Consider the following 21,667-nt stretch of genomic DNA (forward strand, 5'->3'; position numbering starts at 1 on the left):
AGGGCCAGCCAGTGGTGGGTTCAGCCTACAGGAAGCCACAGCAGGGGGATGAAAGAGCTTCATTTATCTGGGGACCTGAAATGTTTCTTAATTTAAATCATATGGTAAAAAGCATCCAAAGAAGAAGAAAGAGCAACATCAGCAAAACAAAACAAAAAACCCCACCCCTCACCTGTTTTTGGAAATGGTTCAAGAGGGAACACACACACACACATATGAAAGAAGAGAGAGAGAGAGAGAGAGACGGAAGGAGAAAGAGATGAGAGAGAAAGATGAAAGGGAGGGAGAAAGAGATGAGAGAGGGAGAGTGTTGTGGAGCGGCGGAGATACGAGGCTGAGCCAGAACGAACGTTTTAAAAGGCTTTATTCTACTGAATAAAGGGTTGCCGCGTCTGCCAGGCTAACTCGGCAGATCAGCTGGCGGCAACAGCTGATACCGTTTGCCAGCTCCCTTTTATAGCCGGCTGTCAAACGGTATCAGCCAATGGGAGCGGTCGGCGCTCCCGCTCGAATGGCGGACCTGGTTGGGAACTCCAACCAGTCCTATAGACACAACACTCCTTTCCCCCGGCCAGGAGCATGCGTAGTCCTGCAAATAGGTCGGTTGTTTGCGATGGCGGCAGGATCGCCGAAGTTCGGGCAAACTGCTGGCTGGAACAAAGTCCTCGGCTCCTGGGATCGTCTCGGAGGCTGTTGGCAAGCGGGCTCGGCCGGTGAGGTCCTTCTGCTGATCTGGTAAGCCTCCCCGTTCGGTTTGTCTTTGGCGCACTGTTTGGCCGGGGTGGTGAGACCGGCTCGCTTAGTTGAGAGTTCAGAGTCCTTTGCCGGTAGACCGGGCCCGGCTGGGAGTGCTCAGTGTCTCTTGAGTTGCTCGGGGCCTTCAGGGAGCATTCGGCGTTGGCTGGGTAGACCGGGCCCTGCAGGGAGCTCTCGTTGTCGGCGAGGTAGATCGGGTCCTGCAGGGAACTCTTGGCTTGGTAGACCGGGTCCTGCAGGGAGCTCTCGTCGTCAGCGAGGTAGATCGGGTCCCGCAGGGAACTCTTGGCTTGGTAGACCGGGCCCTGCAGGGAGCTCTCGTCGGCGGCAAGGCAGATCGGGTCCTGCAGGGAACTCTTGGCGGGGTAGACTGAGACCTGCAGGGAGCTCTCGTCGTCGGCGAGGCAGATCGGGTCCTGCAGGGAACTCTTGACGGGTAGATCGGGCTCTCGGGGTTTGACAGACCCGGCCCTTTTGGCTGGGGATCGTTTGTCGACGGCTGCTAGGTAGATCGGGCTCTCTGGGTTTGACAGGTAGACCGCTCGTCTCGGCCTTCGGCAGATAGATCGGCTCTCGGAGGTAGACCGGCTCGTCTCTGCCTTTGGCAGATAGATCGGCTCCTCGAGGTTTGACAAGTAGACTGGCTCGTCTCGGCCGCTTTTTGGAATGGCGGCAGTAGTGCCTGTGGGCGGCGTCCGTCTCCTCAGCGAGGAGGCTTTGAACTCGGTGCGCCGCGGCAGTGCCGCGGGCGTTTCTCCTCAGCAATGAGGCTTTGAGCCTGTGCGGTAGTGCCAGCGGCAGTGCCTGGCGGGGCGTTTTTCTCCTCAGCAATGGAGGCTTCGAGCTTCGTGCTCTTGGTAGCGCCAGCGGCAGTGCCTGGCGGGGGGGGCGTTTTTCTCCTCAGCAATGGAGGTTTTTCAAAAGGTTCGGGCACACAGAGGTTGTTTGCGGCTCGTGACTTTCAGCTCTCAGCGGCTTCAGCTCTTTTTATTAGTGACTTGCTCAGCTGTTTCAGTCCGGTTGCCTCTCATTTGTGCATCCCACCCTCGTCGCCAGTGTAGTGTAGAGACTGAAGGCTAACATTGCTTTATTCGAAGCATAACGGGTTGCCGCGGCTGCCCAGGTTGGGCTGGCAGCCCAGCTGGCGACAACAGCTGATGCCGTTTGACAGCTCCCTTTTATAGCAGCTGTCAAACGGCCTCAACCAATGGGAATGGTTGGTGCTCCCGCCCGAAGTGCGGACCAGACTGGGAACTGCAGTTGTCAGGGACACAACACCCCTTCCCCCTAGCTAGGGACATGGCAGACTTGCAAATCGGCTCCTAGTCCCAGGGGATAATGCGGACCAGACTGGGGACTGTAGTTAGGCAGGGACACACCCCTTCCCCCTAGCTAGGGACATGGCAGACCAGACTGGGAACTGTAGTTGTCAGGGACACAACAGAGAGGGAGAAAGAGACAGAAAGAGATGAGAAAGATGACAGAGGGAGAAAGGAAGAAAGAGAAATGAGAGAAAGAGAGAGAGACCTGTTTCCCAGAGAATAGAAAATACTGGGAGCTACAAAATCTGGGTAGGCATGGCTGTGGGCCATCATGTGACTGCATGGGAGTGAGTGACATCGAGTTGGCCATGCCCACCCAGGTTTTGTGGCTTCTGGTGTTTTCTGTGGGAAATGGGTCCAAATGGTTCTTTGAATGTTTGAGGTTGCAGATCCCTGTCCTTATATTTTAGTGACAGAAAGCCTGTTCTGAGGCATGTTGGCCTATAACAGTGATGGGTAACCTTTTTGTCATTGTGTGCCGAAAGTGCATGCATGCATGCCTGCACCCATAATGCAATGCACGCTCCTCTGTCCCCCCTGCGCATGCACACGGGACCCCCACACGTTCCCCTCTACCCCCTGCACATGTGCGCAGGATCCCTGCACTCCCCTATCCCTGCGCATGCACACCCATCTCCTGCTTGCACCGTTTCCCCACGCGTCGCACATATCCCAAAATTGGCTGGTGGGAGGCACGTGTGCATGCACAGTGTAACTGAGCTGGGGCGACAGCTTGCATGCCTGCAGAGATGGCTCTGCGTGCCACTTCCAGAATGCATGCTATAGGTTTGCCATCACGGGCCGATAGCATTCATAAGTGGTAAGCAGCTTATCCTGTTTTCAAGTTATGCTGGTGACATAATTGAACAGCCAGTCTTCATGGCTGCAGTGCAGGTGTCACCGCATGGTATCTCTGTTCAGAAGCTTCCATGTGAGCTGAAACTCTGATACTTTTGAGCTCACATTAGATTTCTTATATAGACACAAAAAGTATCAGCTGCTTCCATGTACAGAAGCAGACCATCTGTAGAAAAGGTATTCCTCATGAATGTGTTGATTCAAGAGCATTATTTCTGCCAGGTTTTTTCTCAAATGGGGAGATGGCACATCATATGTAATATTTTATTTAGAGATTCCCCTACCAATGAGTAGGAAGTCTCTTAGAGACAAGGTGAAAAATGAAACACTTATTCAAGGAAATAGGTAGAATCTGCATACTTAATTCCATATCATTCTCTTTTCTATCAATTTCTGGATTTCAGTGCAAAGTTTTCATTGCTCACCTAATTCAGGACACTGGAAACATTTTTGTTTCTCTGCAGTCTGTTTATTACACTAGAGATGCCTTATTAGTACCTATTGTGATAAAAAAAACTTTCAGCTAAAGTCTTGCTGCAACTGGATTAGTGTTCATAGCTCAACTGAGTCCTTTGCTCCTTTAGAGAAAGTGCAATCTACATTCTTAAAAAATATATTGTAAATCCACAAATGACAGTTCCTAACATGGTCCTGCACTACAAACCGAGCCTGACTACAATAGAAATATTCTGTTTGGACATGCATCCTCTCCTATTAGCAGAAATTATTCCCCATGAGCTTGACACCTGATTTTATTTGATCTTTTAGTTTCATTTTGGGGTAACACATAGCATGATAAGCTAAAATGCCACATTTTCTTTTCCATTGTAATTCTCAGGTCAGGATAGGAGTATGCAGTGGACCCCTCTTAAAAAGTATGCCCAAGGATTTGGAAGTACGCTCAGTTCTGGCTACTACAACCAAGACATTTACTTGAATACTTGCTTATCTTTTTAAAAGCCCTACACTATTAAGCCTTATTTTAGACTGTACATACAGTACATCAAACCTACTCTACTTCACACAGTTGGAGATGAAGAGTTTCATTTGTCACCTAGAGTTTACCTTACCTTACCTTCAGAAGAATACCATGATGATTAGTAATCTTGTTAAGAAGATAAAGAAAGACCACCCTTGGAAAATGAAAATGTTGCCTAAAAAAGAAGAAAAAGGAACACAGGCTACCAGAAAAGTGATTTTTAAGAGGTTAATAAATATTCCCTACAAGACATTTTGTGAGCCTTATCTTATAAAATCAGTTTTTAAGTCTTCTTTTATCCTTGCCCTCTCTTTCTAACATGCCTGCCCCTGTTACTTATCCATTTCAAATCCTGGAAGATAATAGAATATAGAAACTTGATGGTTGCTACAGCTGATATCATGTTACCTAATATTGTAAGAGGTGGTATAGCAGAGCTTCTTCTAAAACCTATCATTTCTAGAGTTTTAAGAGTGTTCAGCTCCAGATTGTTCCAGCTGCACTACAGGGCCAGTTGATCTATCTTCCATTTATATGCAGACTCATCATTGTCTCAAATGAGCCCAATGATTTGTTGTGTCATCTGCAAACGTCAGTGCTTTAACAGAGGAATCCTTTGAGATGCAGTCATTGGCGTAGAGAAGAAAGAGTAATGAAAAGAGCACATAGCCCGGGGGAGGGGGCGCCTGTGCTAATTGAACGAGCATTTGATGTTATTTTACCTAGCTTCACCTGCTGCTTTGTCAGAAAGTTTATAATCCATCTGCAAGCATGGTCAGAAATAAAAGCTTAGAATGCATTACTCCTGTGAAGGAAAGTTCTCAGTGCTATATATATTTTCTAATCAATTGCTAGAAACGCACATAATTTATTTTTGTATATAGGCTAGTATGTGTGTGCTAATCAACAAATGAATATGCTAGGATTTTCACTGAGAAAATCAGGACTGTAATTCTGAAATGCCATTTTTACTGTTGCTGATCTTTATGCATGTTAGAGTATTTTTGTCAGTCTGGTACAGATATTTAAAAATAATGTTTTCTCATTGAATCAATATTATTTATTCATTAACCATTCTCATTTAAGTCTGGATATCTTGGATATGTTGAAATCAGTAAATAACATTTCTATGCCTTGTTAGTATGTAATCTTTTCCTTTTAAGTTGTTGAACATATGGAATGTGTAAAGATACAAAGGTAGATCAGAGTTTATGAATGTTTAATTTAACTTAAGTGTAGAGGAATGCAGAGATCAATACAAAGAAGGAAAAAGTTATTAGGTAAGGACCATCTTAATCCTGGAATGAGTATAAAATGGAAAGAAGCTTATCAGGCTTTCTAGATTCTAGGTTATTATAACCTCTGTCAATAAACCAGAGTTCCACGGGTCTTTGTTTGGTTTGTTTCCTGATCAGGCCAACCTCAAAAGGCTCAATACTAGAGAAATTTAATCTGGAACAAAACATATTGTTATGGTGAATCATTTTTACCTGTGAGTGCTTGTTTTCCCATTCAGTGAAAAGTGCATATCCTTGTGTCATAGGACGTGCTTTTTAATACAATCTTTCATGGTAAACCAAATTATTTCCATTTTGACCATGATAGAAAAAATGGCATTATTAAATTCTTTTTTTTCTGTGGAAATTTTTTCCATTTTTCATAATAAAAACACATCCACTCCAGATATTGTTGAAGTACAGTTTTGGGCAGGCCAACTCAGCAGACAAATGTTCCTCTTTTTGTGTAACTAGTAAAGATATGAACCTATTCAAAATATAAAATGTACAAATTTGAAGTTACTAATAAGACAGAAATATTTCAATTTTAGTTCTGCACTCTCAAGTAAGGTCCAGCTCTGGGAAGACTACATAGACAAATAGCCATTATTATGACCTGTCCCTGCGAGGGACAAGATTCAAGATGCTCTCCAGAGCTATTTTGCTTCTATCTGTCCATCTTATTTGTAATCTTTCCACTTTTCTATTTACTTTAACCTTGTCAAGTTTGGTTTTCCTAGTCTCATCACTTGCTTACACCACATACCACAGTATGTTTCTCTTTGCTGATGATTGCCTTACAAACCAGTCTGTCTTTGTTAATCCGTAACTGATTGATTGGTTCTTTTTGCATTTCATTCCATGACACTCAGCAGCTGTCTCCAAATCTATAATTTTAAAGAATCTTGTTTTTTTAATATTACACTTCCACATTGTACAGCTTTATAACATTGCCATTTGAAAAACCATTGCTTTAATTATTCTGATATTCTCAGAGAAATATTTCCAGTTCATTCTTTTATCTACGATTATCATTGCCTTCCTTTTAAGAATTAACCTACCCTTTTCTTAGCACATTCATCGTTATTTTTGAGTTCAAGAAAACAAAGGTAAAAATCTTTATCACCTTAACTTCTTGGCTTTGAACTGTCAACTGTAAATTGACTTGACATATTGCTTGACTTTACTTTCTTACTTTTTAACATTAATCTGTACTTTGATTTTCCTTTTAGAAGGTGATATCTGCATTTCTCAAACTATTAATATTCTGTTACCCAATTCTGATTCCAGCTTTTTATTTGTAACTGTATATTTAATAGTCTCTTTCCTGCTTCTTTAAATAGCTTGATGGAGATTTCATCTACACTAAGTACTGTACTTTTGTGTTTGATAAGTGGTCATTTGCCTTTTGTATTTCACTTTCTAGAGCAGAGGTCACCAAATTTGGCAACTTTAACATTTGTGGACTTCAACTCCCAGAGTTCCTCAGCCAGCCGCCAAGTTGCCAAGTTTGGAGATCCCTGTTCTAGAGCAAGGCTCTTCAAACTTGGCAACTTTAAGACTTGTGGACTTCAACTCCCAGAATTCCTGAGCTAACATGACTGGAGGAGGAATTCTGGGAGTTGAAATCCACAAGTCTTAAAGCTGTCAAGTTTGAAGACCCTTCTAGAGGAGCTCTGCTTGTTGTCATTCTTGATTATCGTACTTGTCCTTTCTTACTTGAAGTTTAGCGTTTCTGTAGAAGGTAAGGAAGATTGCCATGACAAATATACAGTGGGAGAGATTCATTACCAAAACCACAATGGGGAAAAAAACATGCTTTGAGTCTAAACAAGAAGAAAATATGTGAAGGAAGCTCAGCCAGAAAACTTTATAAATCACATAAGAAGGGTAGAAGGTGTATCACAATCGGACTTTCTAAATTCTGTTATAACTACACACACCCATACAGCCTTCTGTGGAGCTAATTCCTAGTATGGTTTACCTGGGGCTGACAGTCAGTAGTGGGGCTGACAGTCAGTATTCAGTTACAAGTTTTCATCCTGTTCTTTCACTGCCATGATAACTCTCCATACAACACGCTTGGCTCTTTTTATTTATAAAATTATGTTCATTTTTCTGTGTTCATTTTCATAATTGTCTCATCTCTTTACATGGATTGTTTGGTTATTTTTCATGTAAGATACCTGTACTGAATATATTTCAACAGTAATTCATGGCAAAGCAAAATAGGTTTACATGCCAATACCCAAGAAAGGAGGCCTTACAAACTGCAAAATATAGAATGGAATTAATTTCACATTATAGAAAAATAATAATTGGATCATTCACGCAAATTAGAGCCCTAGCTTGAAATTTCAATGATCAAACTTCTTTTCAACTATCAAGTTCTTAATTATCCTACCTTGACAACTAAAATATCCATGTAGGATAAGGCTACAGAACTTTGAACAAAAGGTTTGTTTTTTTCTCTTTAGAATTCAGTTTTCCTCCTAGATTCTTAAGGTAAAAACTACCTCAGTTTCTTACTTGTGGCTATATAAACTGATGAGGAAGCTGTTCCATTAACGGATACAGATGTCCATTGATAAGAATTTGATTCTTTTCTGAGTTCTAAAATAACATTATGCTGTTTTTAGTGTTATAATTTAATATAATATTATAAAATTATATATATATATATACACATACATACATACATACGTATGTATATATATATACATACACATATACATACATACATATGTATGTATGTATATGTATAAAATTTGATATAATTTATCTGTGCAAGTTTAGTGTTCTTTTCCATTAACTAGAGCTTTCATTATTTGGCACTTCAGCATATTATAACTACACATATTATAACCATAGATGTACAATTTTCTGAATATTGCAGAAATGGCTAGCTGTTGTATTTTTTTATATTTAATTTTTCCTAAATAAATTAGCTTCTGTCACAGATACTGCTCTCCCTGCTGTGTATTACCTTTAGTTTCACGCACCTCATGTAACTTAACTGGCAAATATGACATTATCAGAACATCACACTGATCAGCAGTGTTTTTAGGGTCATTAAAACTACTAGGCTCTCCCATCACACACGTTTTAATTCCCAGAGAAAGTGTTTTTTTAATTAAATATAATTTTAGCTGATAAGACAGACTGTAGTTTTCTTAATAAGGGTAAAAGAGGAGCTGACTTTAGAATGGTATTCATATGCTTAGTTTACAAATTTCTTGGGCTAAGAAATGGAGGGTTGTTTTTTTTTACTTCATAAACTATTACGCTGTGCAAAAAATAACAAACTGAGCAGAACCATTTCACAATTAAGTGTAGGGCACTGGCTTTTCAACATGACAGATGGTAATGGTAATTATGTACTGCATTCAGTGGCTGTGTGAAATCTAGATTTTTTTAATGTTAAATTCACCATAAACATAGTTGTGGGTTAGTGTAAAGGAATTTAGAGTTGACCTTGGAAAGTTATGAAAAGCTGTTAAGGGAGGAAATGGGGGAATTAACTATTAGTGTAAGTAGAAAATGTAAGAAAGAAACGTTTACAAAGGATATTGCTGTATATACTTCAGACATTGAAGTAAGTGGGAGGACATTAACTCAAAATAACTTGACCTTGATTTTTTTTTCTTGGATTGAAAGAAACTTGAACAGGCATTCAAGATTCTGTTATTATATTTTGTAAGAGTGAAGTAGCGTTCCTGGAGTGTCTACCCAGTGTACTCCAAAGAGATGACCAACTTGCTGCCATTTCTGGATTTACAATATGTTCTTTTACAGATCAAAGCAACCTGTCTCCTTTAAAAGAAGGCCTAATAATCCTAACCTTTAAAAATTTGTAGAAGAAGTGAGTGAAAATATGGAGTGGATCTAGGCTGGTAGGAAGATACTATGAGAATAATTTCTCACACTGATAAATCTAGCAGCAACAGTTGCCAAAATAATTGACAAATGCAAAGGGTTCTGACTATCACAAACTCCTTCCATTCCCTTTGCATTAAAAAGTGTGAGAAAGACCAGTCTTGTGCTTTACATTGCCTATATATAGAATTCCATTTAACAATAGACCTCTTGCTGGAATTCTTGTGTGTAACCTTAATCTTTCTAATACGTGCTACTAATCAGAGCTCCAAGAGACTGTTTCATATCCTGATTGCTAAGAGGGAAGTCTATCAAATCTGCCAGATTCTTTCAAGCTTTATGCTTGTTAGAAACAATTGGGAACCCTATTTAATGTAAATCTCAAGCTTTAATTCTAGTTTTTATAACAAAGCTTAAGCAGTCATGTGTAATCTTTGGCATGCCCAAATAGTAGTTATGTTTTTGAAAATACAAAAACTGTCTTATTCCAGTGTTTCTATTCAAAAGTAATTCAGGAGACTTGCTCTTAAGGACATAAAATGTGATTAATAGAAACAAATATGTGTTAATTTGTAGTCTAACTTGTTTCTGAAAAAAGGTTTTGTATAAACTGCTGGTATTAGCATCTATGTCCATAAATATTAGATTTTCTTCTTCCGCTTATCCCACTGAAAATATGCATAAAACTTAGGCTTGCATAGTTTTCTTAAAGCAGGGGTGTCAAACTCAAGGCCCAGCTGCTGGATCTGGTCCACGGGGCTGCCCTGGAAACAGTGAAGGACCCTCCTGCGGTGCCTCTGCCAGCGAAAATCGCGACCTTCCCGAGTTCCATTTTTGCTGGCAGAGGGTTGCAGGAAGCAGTCGCAGCCGAAAACGGAGCTCAGGAGCCTGTTTTTGTTAGTAGAATACTCAGGCCACCACAGGCACCCCCGACACGTGTGACATCGAGCTGGCCAAGCCCCCCCCCCAGCCATGCCCCTGCCCCCGAGGTCAAACACAACCCTGATGTGGCCATCAATGAAATCAAGTTTGACACCCCTGTCTTAAAGGGATCAGAAATATGAACAACCAAGAATTACTTGTCAGATGAAAATGTCCACATTTTATTATGCATTATGCATAATAAAATTTTATTAACACATTATGCATGTGTTGGGTAGATATATTCTGACCCTTTTGGACCCTTTTCAAATAGAATTGGTTATGCTTTTGGATAACTTCTGAAGAGCTCAGATGGGTATATGTAGGTGATGACCTCCTAGATCTTTCAATAACGTAAAAGCCATAATGTCCTTTGGGACCAGCTTCAGGAGTTAGAAGTGGAGGGCACTCCAAGAACAGGGGCTAGAAGTAGACCGGTGGGCTTACTTGCAAATTCAAAATAGATACAGCCAGGACAAGAAAATTTTTGGAATTTATACTAAGGCACAACAATTAGATAAAATTTTATTAGGTCCAGATAAAAAAAATATAACTAAATTTTATAATTATTTACTAGAGATGGAATTAGAAGAGAAAGTAGTCAAAGGCAACATGATAGCTTGGAGCAGAAACATAGGATGTAGCATTACATTATTAGAATGGGAAAAGGTTTGGACAAGGTATAATAAAATTACAAGATCAGCAGCATATAAAGAAAATGCCTATAAAATGTTTTATAGATGGCATCTTTCACCCTCGAGAATAGCGAAAATGTCTCCTAACATGAATCCGAATTGCTGGAAATGTAAAAAGAAACAGGGAACATTTGTTCATATGTAGTGGTCCTGCACTGAAGCCCAAAGATACTGGCACAGAATAAAAAAATGGTTAGAGTAAATAACAGTGGAGCAAATTGAATTAAAACCAGAATTCTTCCTATTGGGGATATTTAATAGACAAATTCCTAAAAATGTCAAATATATAATACTGCATATTCTTACTGCAGCTAAAATAACCTTTGCACAGTGTTGGAAACAGGCAGATATTCCAACGGAGGAGATGGAATACAGAAGATAACAGCCTGTGCAGAGATGGACAAGTTAACCTTAGCACTTAAGGAAAAAGAAACATCAGAATATTATAGAAGCTGGGAATGCTGGTATGACTGGATAGAACAAAAATAGAAAATATATTAGTAAACAACGTAAACTGTAAAAGAGGTAGTAATTATATATTCGCAATAAGATGTATTTGTAAATGTATCATCAATATTGATAACAAACAAGGAACCATAGACTGTCGATAGTAGAATTGTTAGTTTTTAATCATTTTCTTTTTTTTTCTATTTCTTTTTTTTCTTCTTCTGTGTGTTGTGTTTGTTTGATATTTTGTTTTTGTAATCAATACATTTTGTTTTTAAAAAAAAAGAAGTGGAGGGCAAAATTTTGCAAAGATTCTCCTCTTCCTTCTGAGTCCCAGTTAGTATTGATAGCAGGGGAGAACTCTAGGCCACTCTTAGGTAAGATGGCTCAAGGCTCAACACTCCCCCTGCTCCTGTGTAACATCTACATGAAATCACTTGCAAGGTTATCCATCCATATGAAGTAAAATACTATACAGTGGGCTGTTATATCCAGCTGTATATTTCCATATCTGGCTGTTAGTGATGCTGTTAAGGTCCCTAACTCAGCCAGCAGAGTGGGCTGCTGCCGGTTTGCACCGATTCTAGCAAACCAGTAGTTAAGATTAGGTGTAGTTCAGTGAACCAGCAAATCCCATCACTGGTTGGTCCCAGCCCTGGCTGTTTTTCAGCCTTTTGGGGGGCCATTTTTAGGCCATTTTCCGGGCCAAAAATAGGCTGAAAATGGCCCCCAAACAGGCCAAAAATTGGTGGGGGTGGGGCCAGCCAGTGGTGGGATTAATCCCAACTGGCTGAATATTACCTCTTCCTTTAATGCACGTGGCTGGGAGAGCCGGTTGTTAAAAAAATTTGCAGCCCAACATTGCCAACCAGTGCCTGCAAACGGCAACGATATGTATGGGGGAGAACAAGTTGCAATTCTGCCTTAGCTAGCCCAAGTGGTTCTGGGATTTTGGATGTTTTGGAATTGGTGATTGATTGATTTATTGTCTTTTAGTCTTGATGGGGTAGCCACTCTGTCATACAACTTGTGAATCCTCTGAGCACCATGATGCCTGCTGGATGATAACAGACAGCAGTGGCCTGAAAAGTCTTTGCATAAACACTTTTTGAGTACTAACTGTGCCCATTCCTAGATCAGGAAGCCCTATTTACTGTTACTCATGCATAAGTCATTCCCTGAACAAATTGCTACAATTAGTTGTACAATAGTTTCCACTGAAGAACTCTCAAAAGCTTCAAGTGGTTCAGAATGCAGTTTCTTTGCAGTTTTGCATGTTCCAAATTTTGTCCATGCAGAATTACTGATATTTAGGTTGCATTGGTTTCCAGTGCTGATTATTGCCTTTAAAGCCATGCATGGGATGAGGTCAGGTTACTTCCAGGACCATCTCTGCCCAAGAGTTTTCTCCTTGTTCCAGCAGACCCAAAATGGTGAATGGGCTCCTGGTCCCCTCTATTAAATGGTTTATCTTATGGAACTAAAGACTGATAAGAGCTGGCTTTTTCCTCAAGCATTTAGGCCAGGATGCTGGAAATTCCAAATTATTATACAGGTTGTACTTTTTTGTATTACTTGTAAACAGTAAGAATCATACAAGTGGGGTGACCTATATAGAAATTGTATTAAAAAATATGATTTTGCTTAATTTTGATTATGGGATTTTTACATTATTTTTGTAATGATTGTTCCCATCCAGAGTTATGTATACAAGATACACACACACACACACACACACACACACACACATTTTGTCTGACAACGTACATCACTACTGGCTTCCTAGTAAAATATTAGGTAAATTTTTGTAATAAAATATCATAGTTTAGTTGTAGATGTTTATAAATATAAAAGGTCAATTATTTATAAGAAAATTCTTTAGCGGAAGGAAACCAACCTATAGACTCCTCTTAGCCAGAGCTTTTATTGTATTGTAGATCAAACCTCTCAGTGTTACATTTTGCAGAATTTTCCTCAATTTTTTTCTTACATTTTAACAAATCAAACCCATTGAAGTGGGGGAAAGTACGTAATATAGCATTATAAACTGTCCAGAAGTATCCTGGTCTTCTATTGAGGATTATTTCTTCTGTTAAATCTATCTGCGCTTTCCATTACAAAATTTAAAGGTTCAGATATATTAAACCAGTCAGCATTGTAAAGGGGATAAAAAATATTGTCTTCAGATATGTGTTTAATATTTGTTTCTGAATAAGAATATATTTTGATGTTATTTTATGACTTAATTGGAAATAGAGCTATTCGCAATCCTGGTCTTGACAAAATAATATCATTTGTCTTTACAAGAGGTTATATATTATTTGTTTCTCCTCTTTTGGAAAATATGTGTGATGTACATGAAACTATAAACCAAAATGGAATGTATTGCAGATAATAAATTTAACTTTTTTTCTTCTTCCTAGGGTGGTCGTTTGCACAGCGTCAAGTCACTGTTCAAGAAGGGCCTCTATACCGCACTGAAAATTCTCACATCACCATTTGGTGCAAGGTCAGCGGTTATCAAGGACCATCACAGCAAAATTTTCAGTGGTCCATATACCTTCCGTCTTCTCCAGAAAGAGAAGTACAGATTGTGAGCACCATGGACCCATCCTTTCCTTATGCAATCTATACTCAACGTGTTAGGAGTGGAGAAATCTATGTGGAGAGAGTTGAAGGGAATTATGCTAGGCTGCACATAACACAGCTCCAAGACAGGGATGCTGGCGAGTATGAATGTCATACTCCAACAACTGATGAAAGATATTTTGGAAGCTACAGTGCCAAGATGAAACTAATTGGTAAAGTGTATTATGTTATTTTCATAGAAAAATAAAATATAATTATAAATTATGAACAATGGTGGTGGGTGTATTTTAGGATTGTTAATTCTCATAAATTAGAACTAGAGGGAAAAAATTAAGCTGCTAAGTGAAATATGTTTTACTGGCATAGATTTGGGCAAATAAGCTTAAATTTAATTCTACTGACAACAGGATTTTATAGATTGACAAAGCTGCTGATAGAAATGGAAGTCAAGAACCATTTTTAAATAAGATTGTACTTCTTTGGAAGAGACCAAGCCCAGAAATTTCCTTAAAAACATTGGTGTGATTCAAAGTTTTCTCTTAGCGCCTACATCTTTTTAATGGGTTTAATTGATAAGCATTGTCAGATCTGATTTCGAAAAGATGTTTCAGGATGCATTGGATAGGAATTGTAGTAATATCTTTCTACAAAACACATTTAGCTTTTTTTTTAAAAAAATTAAATTTTAAAAATATTTTTTTACTAATTGGTGAAATACAAAAAATTACAACAGCATCAGGAAAAATAGTAATTATATAGTAAAAAAAATAATGATACTGATTAAAAATGTTATCAAAATATCATCACAAATAACAATATTTATAGTAACTATATCTTACAGTTAAAATTAATTTTTAAGCTTATTCAGACTGGACCATATTACATCACGTTATTATTTTTAGAATAGACAGACTATATCTGGGATCTAAAATGTAAAGTGTACACGACTTTGAAGCAAATGAACACATGGCTATTTGTTGAAACTGCCATTCAATCATCAGAAAAATGTGGTTGCTTTAAGATATTGCTCCATATGCATTATCCTGTCCCCAGGGCATTTTTGGAAGCAAGATCCATAGCTCTGTTCAGCCTATGGTATCTATTAATATATTGCTTTTTTGGTATCTCAGCCTAAAAATCATGAATATTCTCTGTCTCAAAGATTAATATAGCCTATTAAAATAAAATTAATTACAAAATATATTAATTTAACTGAAACAAAATTTATTCTGTAACGTTACTTTTTAAAAAATACTGTAGCTGAGATAATGTTTTGTTTAATGATCACAAAGCAGTTTGTACAGTCATCCTAGAAATTTTATTGAGGAGATTGATGTGCTTCTACAAAATAATTATGAGATAATTATTGAATAATATATATTGCCAGTTTTCAAATCATTTAGTTGTTTCTTTGTTCTTTTTATCTATTTCAAGTACTAGGACTTCTTTCCAAGTACTAAATGGTTTTGGGTGCCAGAAATTTAAAGCATACATACAGCCTTCTGAATATGCTTCTATCATCTGCTTGGGTTTTTATGAATACCACTGCAAAATATCTTTATTAAGAAATCTCCTCTGTTGCTCACATATTCTTTTTATTGATGTATGAAAATTGGCATAGATTTTAAAGTCATATTTTTCTTTAAGGTAACAGGAACGCCTGTCTATAGTAATCAATAATTAGGAGGAGACTGGTCCAACAGTGTTATTTATTAATTATTATTTGTTAAACAATATGTATGGCTGCCCAACTCCTATATGGTAACTCGAAAGTAATGAATTAAAAACCACAACATAAAAGTCACACATGAAAGGCACTAGCCATTTGATTGACTCTATCAATGTGGGGTTCGCAGTCCTAAGAACTAAGTCTTCAGGCCTTACAGAAAAGTGACAAAGTGGCATCTAATGTTAACTTTGGGAGAATTATATTCTATAGGGAAAGGGCCACAACTGAGAAGGCCCTTTTTCTTGGTCCCACCAGGTATGTGTACTACTCTAATGGAAGAGGCCCACAAAATGCCTTGCCTTCCTGCCTGGGTGGATCACATGGATGTAATTTTGGACAGGTGGCCTTTCAAATAACTTGACCCCAAGCAATGTAGGGTTTAAAGGTAATAACATTAAAGTTTATGCTTTTAAATAGACATTGTTCCTATAGTTTGAAAATTTTCACTAGGTTCTTCATATTTGCTTTCTTTAAGTTTATAGACATCTCTAAACATGTAAAAAAAGTATTAAGAATTCACATGTTGCTTGAATGTAACAGATAATATGTTTTTATTTCAATTATTGCCCAGATAAAACAGAACATATTTGTTTAAGACGGTGTGTTTTGTGATTGAGGATGGATTTTTGTCATGGAGTTACATAATACATATTGCTGTTTTCTGTTCATCATTTGTTTTATTCTACATGAAAGATACATTTTACAGTTTTACAGGAAAGGTAAAGTTTCAGAGATGTTTTTGCATGACTAAAACTAAGTTAATAATAGCAGTCACCAAGCACACCCCTAGGTGATGAAAATATTGCTAGCTTCTGATGTTAAAATTCCTTTTTATACAAAAGTATAAATTTAACTTACAGTGACTTTAAATTCCATTTATTTTAATTAATTTAAATAGCATAAGGGGAAAAAAGAAATCTATGAGATCAATGATGATTACAGGATTTGAATGAAATGTTTTTGAATAAATTAAAGGATTTATATATTAAAATTGCTTAGAGCATTTTTATAGAGAAACTGACAGAATAGCATAAGACACATAAGTTGTATATTTATAAAATCAACTCCTTCCGCTTTTGAATTTGTTAATAGTTCATAAATAATAATTCTAAATGTTTAATAATAATAAGGAACAAGTTAGCTTCAAAGATCAAAGTAAATAAAATTGTTTTAAAATAATTACACAAATAGATTACAAAAATATCTTTAAGGAGTGATTCTCAAATGTAAAACTGTGGCCTTCCACTTCAGAGACAATGAGAGGATGATCCCATCTTTTATTTTGGTTTCATAATAACATCAGTTTCTGGCTTTATCAGCCTAGGGGAAACTAGCATGTAGATAATTTAATTGAGAATTTAATTACTATTCCTATTTTAGAAGTATGCACATTTTATATAAATAAACTTTGATGCTAATTAATCATGATGTCCAAACTCACAGGTTATCACCCTATACTGTGCTATAATGTCACTAATTGAACAGTCACTAATTGAAAATGGAGTCACAAAGCTAAGCCTGGTTTTTAAAAATCTGAATTTATTTTTTAATTCATCCTGAAAATATTGCTTAGAACATCCAGTACAGTCTACATGACAAAATTGACTATTGCTATCTCAGTTTGTAGGATTTTGATGCTTTGTTTTTTCAACTGACATTGAATAACATACTAAAAATGTGATAAATATCGGTGAGTTTCTATTTTTACAAGAAGTGAAACTAAATTTTCATCAAGTTATGAATTTTTTATCATCAACATTAGTCCAACAGCGCTTATTTGGCTTCAGAGTGTCCTAGGGAATATGGAGTAGAGGGAATTTTTATTGTTTCTTGAGTGCTGTGAAATGTGTGTAAAGAGTATATAAATGGAATTGTACTACTTAGCACATTTGTGGTTCATAATGAACATTAATGGAAACTTTTTTCATTGTTTGCTGTTATTTAAAGAAGTAATCTTTGGAGCTCTCAAACTAATGTTTATACTACTGGAAAGCAAAAATATTTTGAGGCTACTTGCTTTAACAAAAAATGATATTATTGAAGCATCTACAACTATTGGAATGATCAGTGATACCATACTGATGAACAGAATAACTTTAGGGGAGGTTAATTTGCTTCCATTGTAGAAATATTCCTTGCCACATTTGTTAAGTCAGTAACATGGTTGTAAAGTAAATCTGCCTTTCCCATTGGCTTTGTTTGTCAAAGGTTGCAAAAATTCACATGACCCTGGGACACTGCAACTGTCATGAATTCCAGTCAGTTGCCAAGAATCTGAATTTTGATTGCATTACCAAAGGATGCTGCATTTTCTGTAACCATCATAAGTGTAGAAAATGACCACAAGTTACTTTTTTCAGTCCCATTGTAATTTTGAACTGTTATAAGTCAAGGACTAACTGTAAGAATGAAGATGATCTGATGTTGTATGTGACGATGGGAGTCTATGCATGGAAGTGAAGTAGTAGGGTTAATTATAAATGAAATGACATTCGATTGACCTCACATAGTCTGGAGAGAGACAGCCAAAGGGGCAGAAGTTGCCCAGAGGTTGTCAACTTCCAAGAACTGATCTGTAGTGTTATAGATACTTTGAAAAGTAGAAAATTGAAAGTGGGTAATAGTTGCATACATATGCTAGTGAACATAATAATAGTAATAATGAAAGTACGGTAGAACATTCTGAATAAATGCAAAAGAAATGTTATTCTGTTAGTGACATAAATGGATGAGAGGAAATGAGATAAAAGAATACAGAAAATAATTAGATTGCTCAGAGATTCAAAAATGAGTTAGATTGATGATTGATGAGTATTAATCTATAATAGTATTTCAATTGCACGAATTATAAGTCTGTTTCTATGTATATACAGCAGAGAAATCAGTTTGGAAGTGCCAGGATTTGATTCTGAGAATGAGGATAAGGTACAAGAAATAGAATGAGAGTAAAACAGTTTGGAAGAAGAGAAAGTACTGTATAAAAAAGTATTAGGTCAATATTTCCGTGGGATGAATAAATACAAAAAAAGTCAGAATGTGCTGAAAGGAAGGGTAAGACTCAAAAAATGTTGGATAGAGTTAATTATATCTCAAAAAGAGGGGTGGGAAATTTAAAGGCTAATGTCAGTGCATAAATTGGTATATCTATTGTATGTATTGGACACTAGGAAAGCTTGCTGGTATAAGAAAAATATGGAGTATAACAAGAGAACTCTGCTGGTGTATACTAGATTTAGTTTCCTTGCATTTGACTCTCTTCAATTTCTACAACAGCACTTAACTTGAAAGAGTTATAATAGATTAGAATAGTTATATAATAGATTTGTATATTTTCATGATTTTGTGTCAGCTTCAGTTTTCTTGTGATCAGACACATAAAGTTATTACTCATACACTTCAACACTTTACAGTTTTTATCCTTCTTATTTTGAAGTTAGAAGTTGGAGAAAATAGACTTTGGTTAGCCATACTACTATTTGTCTAGCCATACTACTATTTGGTAGATAGTGTAGGCATCTTTTCACATAGCCATCATTCAAATGACTTTTATTTTTAAAAAAGACACCCTTATTATTTTTATAAATAATTCAAGATGACAAACATATCTAATATTCCTTTCTCGTCCTGTTTTCCGCACAACAACAACCATGTGAAACAGCAATTATAATATTTTTTTAAATTAAAAAAAGACCCACAATTAAGGAGCAAAACCTTTAAGAGACCTTCATTATTTATTATGCATATATAATTTTTAAATATAACAGATCTTTACTATCATTTAAAGCATTGCTTATCAGATTTATCAGAAGTGAAATGCATTGTTTGGAATTTTGAACAAAGCATTATATTTAACTGAATTACCTGGAATAGAATTTGCAAATGCGTAAGCTGGTTTCATTTAATAGCCATTAGACTCAAATGAATGTTACTTTTAGTAACATTAGTTTCATACTAAATTCTGGAGCTATGCTTATAGCTACCATATCAGCAGCATTATTTATCCTGTCAGGCTTTGAATGTTCAGTAAGTAAAAAAATTAGTATGAAGTGTCTTTGCTGCTTCCTGAACTTGGTTATTTTCTTGTAAAATTAGCCAAACTAGGTAACATCATGAATGCCAAAAAATTAGTAATTCTCGCCAGTCACATAAAATTTTAAATAATATTTGTAACTATGAAAATTCGTCTAATTCTGGAAAACCACTGTGACATTAACATGAGAGTAGGCAGTATGTCATATACTTAGGAAAAAATTATTACCTTTGCTCAGGGTCAAACTATATCACATATAAGTTCCCCAAATAGTACCCTACCTATTCAGAATAAGAATACAAAAGTGAAAAAATGAATACGCTAATGCCAATTTGATCTTTTTTATCAACAAGGATTTCAGAAAATTTGAAACCAAAAGAAAAGAAGGAAAAGAGTAAACTTAAAATTGCAAAATGTAATGTAGAAGGAAATAATCATAGACAAAGCAACATGGAAATAGTCATAGAAATGGCAACATTCAGTAGAGCAATGTGAATACCAAAATCTCATATTTCTTTGAGTTTAAGGACCGTCATCTGCATTGGAGATAATAGTGAACATTCCCCAGATTGTACTAGTTGCTGCACAGAACTTTCCTAGAATTAGGTCTAGAAAGAGGTTTATGACTTCAAAGCTTATATTTCAGTTGTTATAGCCATTCATACTTCTAATTAAGTCAATTAAATATATTTATTATTTATACTTATTTATCAGCTCTTAAAATTTTGTGAGAAACACTAACTCGTATAGTAAACCTTTGTTATACATAAGGGGATTCTGCAAGCACTTTTTCTGAATAATTTCATTAAAAACCAGAAGCTTTCTTGGTCTAGCCCAATATGGTTTGCTTTACTTGGTGAAATTTGAGCCAATAATTATGCCAAAAGAGGAAACTGGGATCTGATACTTTATTTCTGTGCAGAAGTAAAGTTGTACACCTGGGATCCAAGTCCAAATCAAGTGTGCTGATATTCAACAAACTGTTTTTAATATCATAAAACCACATATAAACATCAAAATACTTTTCCTGATTTATTAATTTGAGCTAACATCCCATAATAAGCATGGGGTACATGTCATTAGCTAATCTCTACACTTCTGGATGTATTTTTAACATACTAATGATGAATTTTTACCCCTAGATCTTAGCCACATATTCTTGACCGCAACTTATGGTAATGTCACATTACTGTTCTCTATTCCCCTAAAGGGCCCAATTGCAAAATTCTTCGGAACAGTTACAAAGCCACATCCTGCTAGCTATGCAGACACTTCTTACGAATGAAAAATTTGTGGTCATCCCATTTGCTCTTTACTAGAGATGCAGATGCTGACTGACTGCTAATTTCAAAAAAAGCACAGATAGAAGGAGTGGTCCTGGTTGAAACTAATTCATGGCTGCAAAAGTTTGCTAATTGTTGTTTGCTAATTGTTTGCTAATAATTAATAGTCCTAGCCCTCACCTTTACTTAATAAAAGTTGTTCAGAGTAAGTCCAGTAGCAGACTATACCTCTGAAAAATCTCTCTTACATGCACACTCAAGCAGGGGGATGGAAATTATGCACAGCTTTGTGTATGGGGGCTGTATGTCTCTATTCTAAGAGCTTAATGGACCATATACTCAGTTCTGGTAGCCAGATTGATGACCTTAAGAAATATGAATTATGAATAAAGTAAACAATATGTATGAGCTTTTTAATATTGGTTATGTAAATAAGGAATTTAAGTCATTCAGAATAAATTTGACTGGAGAACATATAAAGTCAATAAACACTTGAATAAATAAGATAAAATTTCAACTTTTGAAATATAAAACCTCATGAAACTTTCAAATTGACTGAAATTGCACAAATTTTACATTATAATTCAAGTGATATAAATGGGCATTTTGCATAATTACAAGTTCCCCACCACTTATTGTAGCAGAAAATGGTCCTTTAAAATTATTTAATGTATGTCCTAAAGGTGCTTTTTCAAGAGCCAACTGGACTTTCTTGTTTTTCTTTGAAGACATTTCGCTTTTCATCCAAGAAACTTCTTCAGCTTTTTGGGACAACTATGACCTGGATGAATGAGAATCTTCATAGACCTTTAGCTAATGCAATGTATGCTATCTTTGTCTTTCTTGGGGTTGTGGAGGTGGATTTATTTCTACAAGCTTGTTTACATTGTATAGAGTTTAAATAA

At 36.8% G+C, this 21,667-nt stretch overlaps 1 protein-coding gene across 3 annotated transcripts in view; it reads left to right on the forward strand.

Moving 5' to 3' along the window:
• IGSF3 (immunoglobulin superfamily member 3) overlaps positions 1–21,667 on the forward strand; it is a 121,982-nt gene that overhangs the window by 20,184 nt on the left and 80,131 nt on the right. For all 3 annotated transcript variants that reach the window (XM_026700692.2, XM_026700693.2, XM_087937482.1), the window contains exon 3: positions 13,555–13,932. In XM_026700692.2, the coding sequence (XP_026556477.1) occupies positions 13,555–13,932 (378 nt within the window). The remainder of the gene's footprint in view (positions 1–13,554; positions 13,933–21,667) is intronic.

The sequence above is a fragment of the Pseudonaja textilis genome, chromosome 7 (assembly GCF_049901715.1).
Source record: "Pseudonaja textilis isolate UNSWEBS1 chromosome 7, rPseTex1.2, whole genome shotgun sequence".
NCBI classification, from domain to species: domain Eukaryota; kingdom Metazoa; phylum Chordata; class Lepidosauria; order Squamata; family Elapidae; genus Pseudonaja; species Pseudonaja textilis.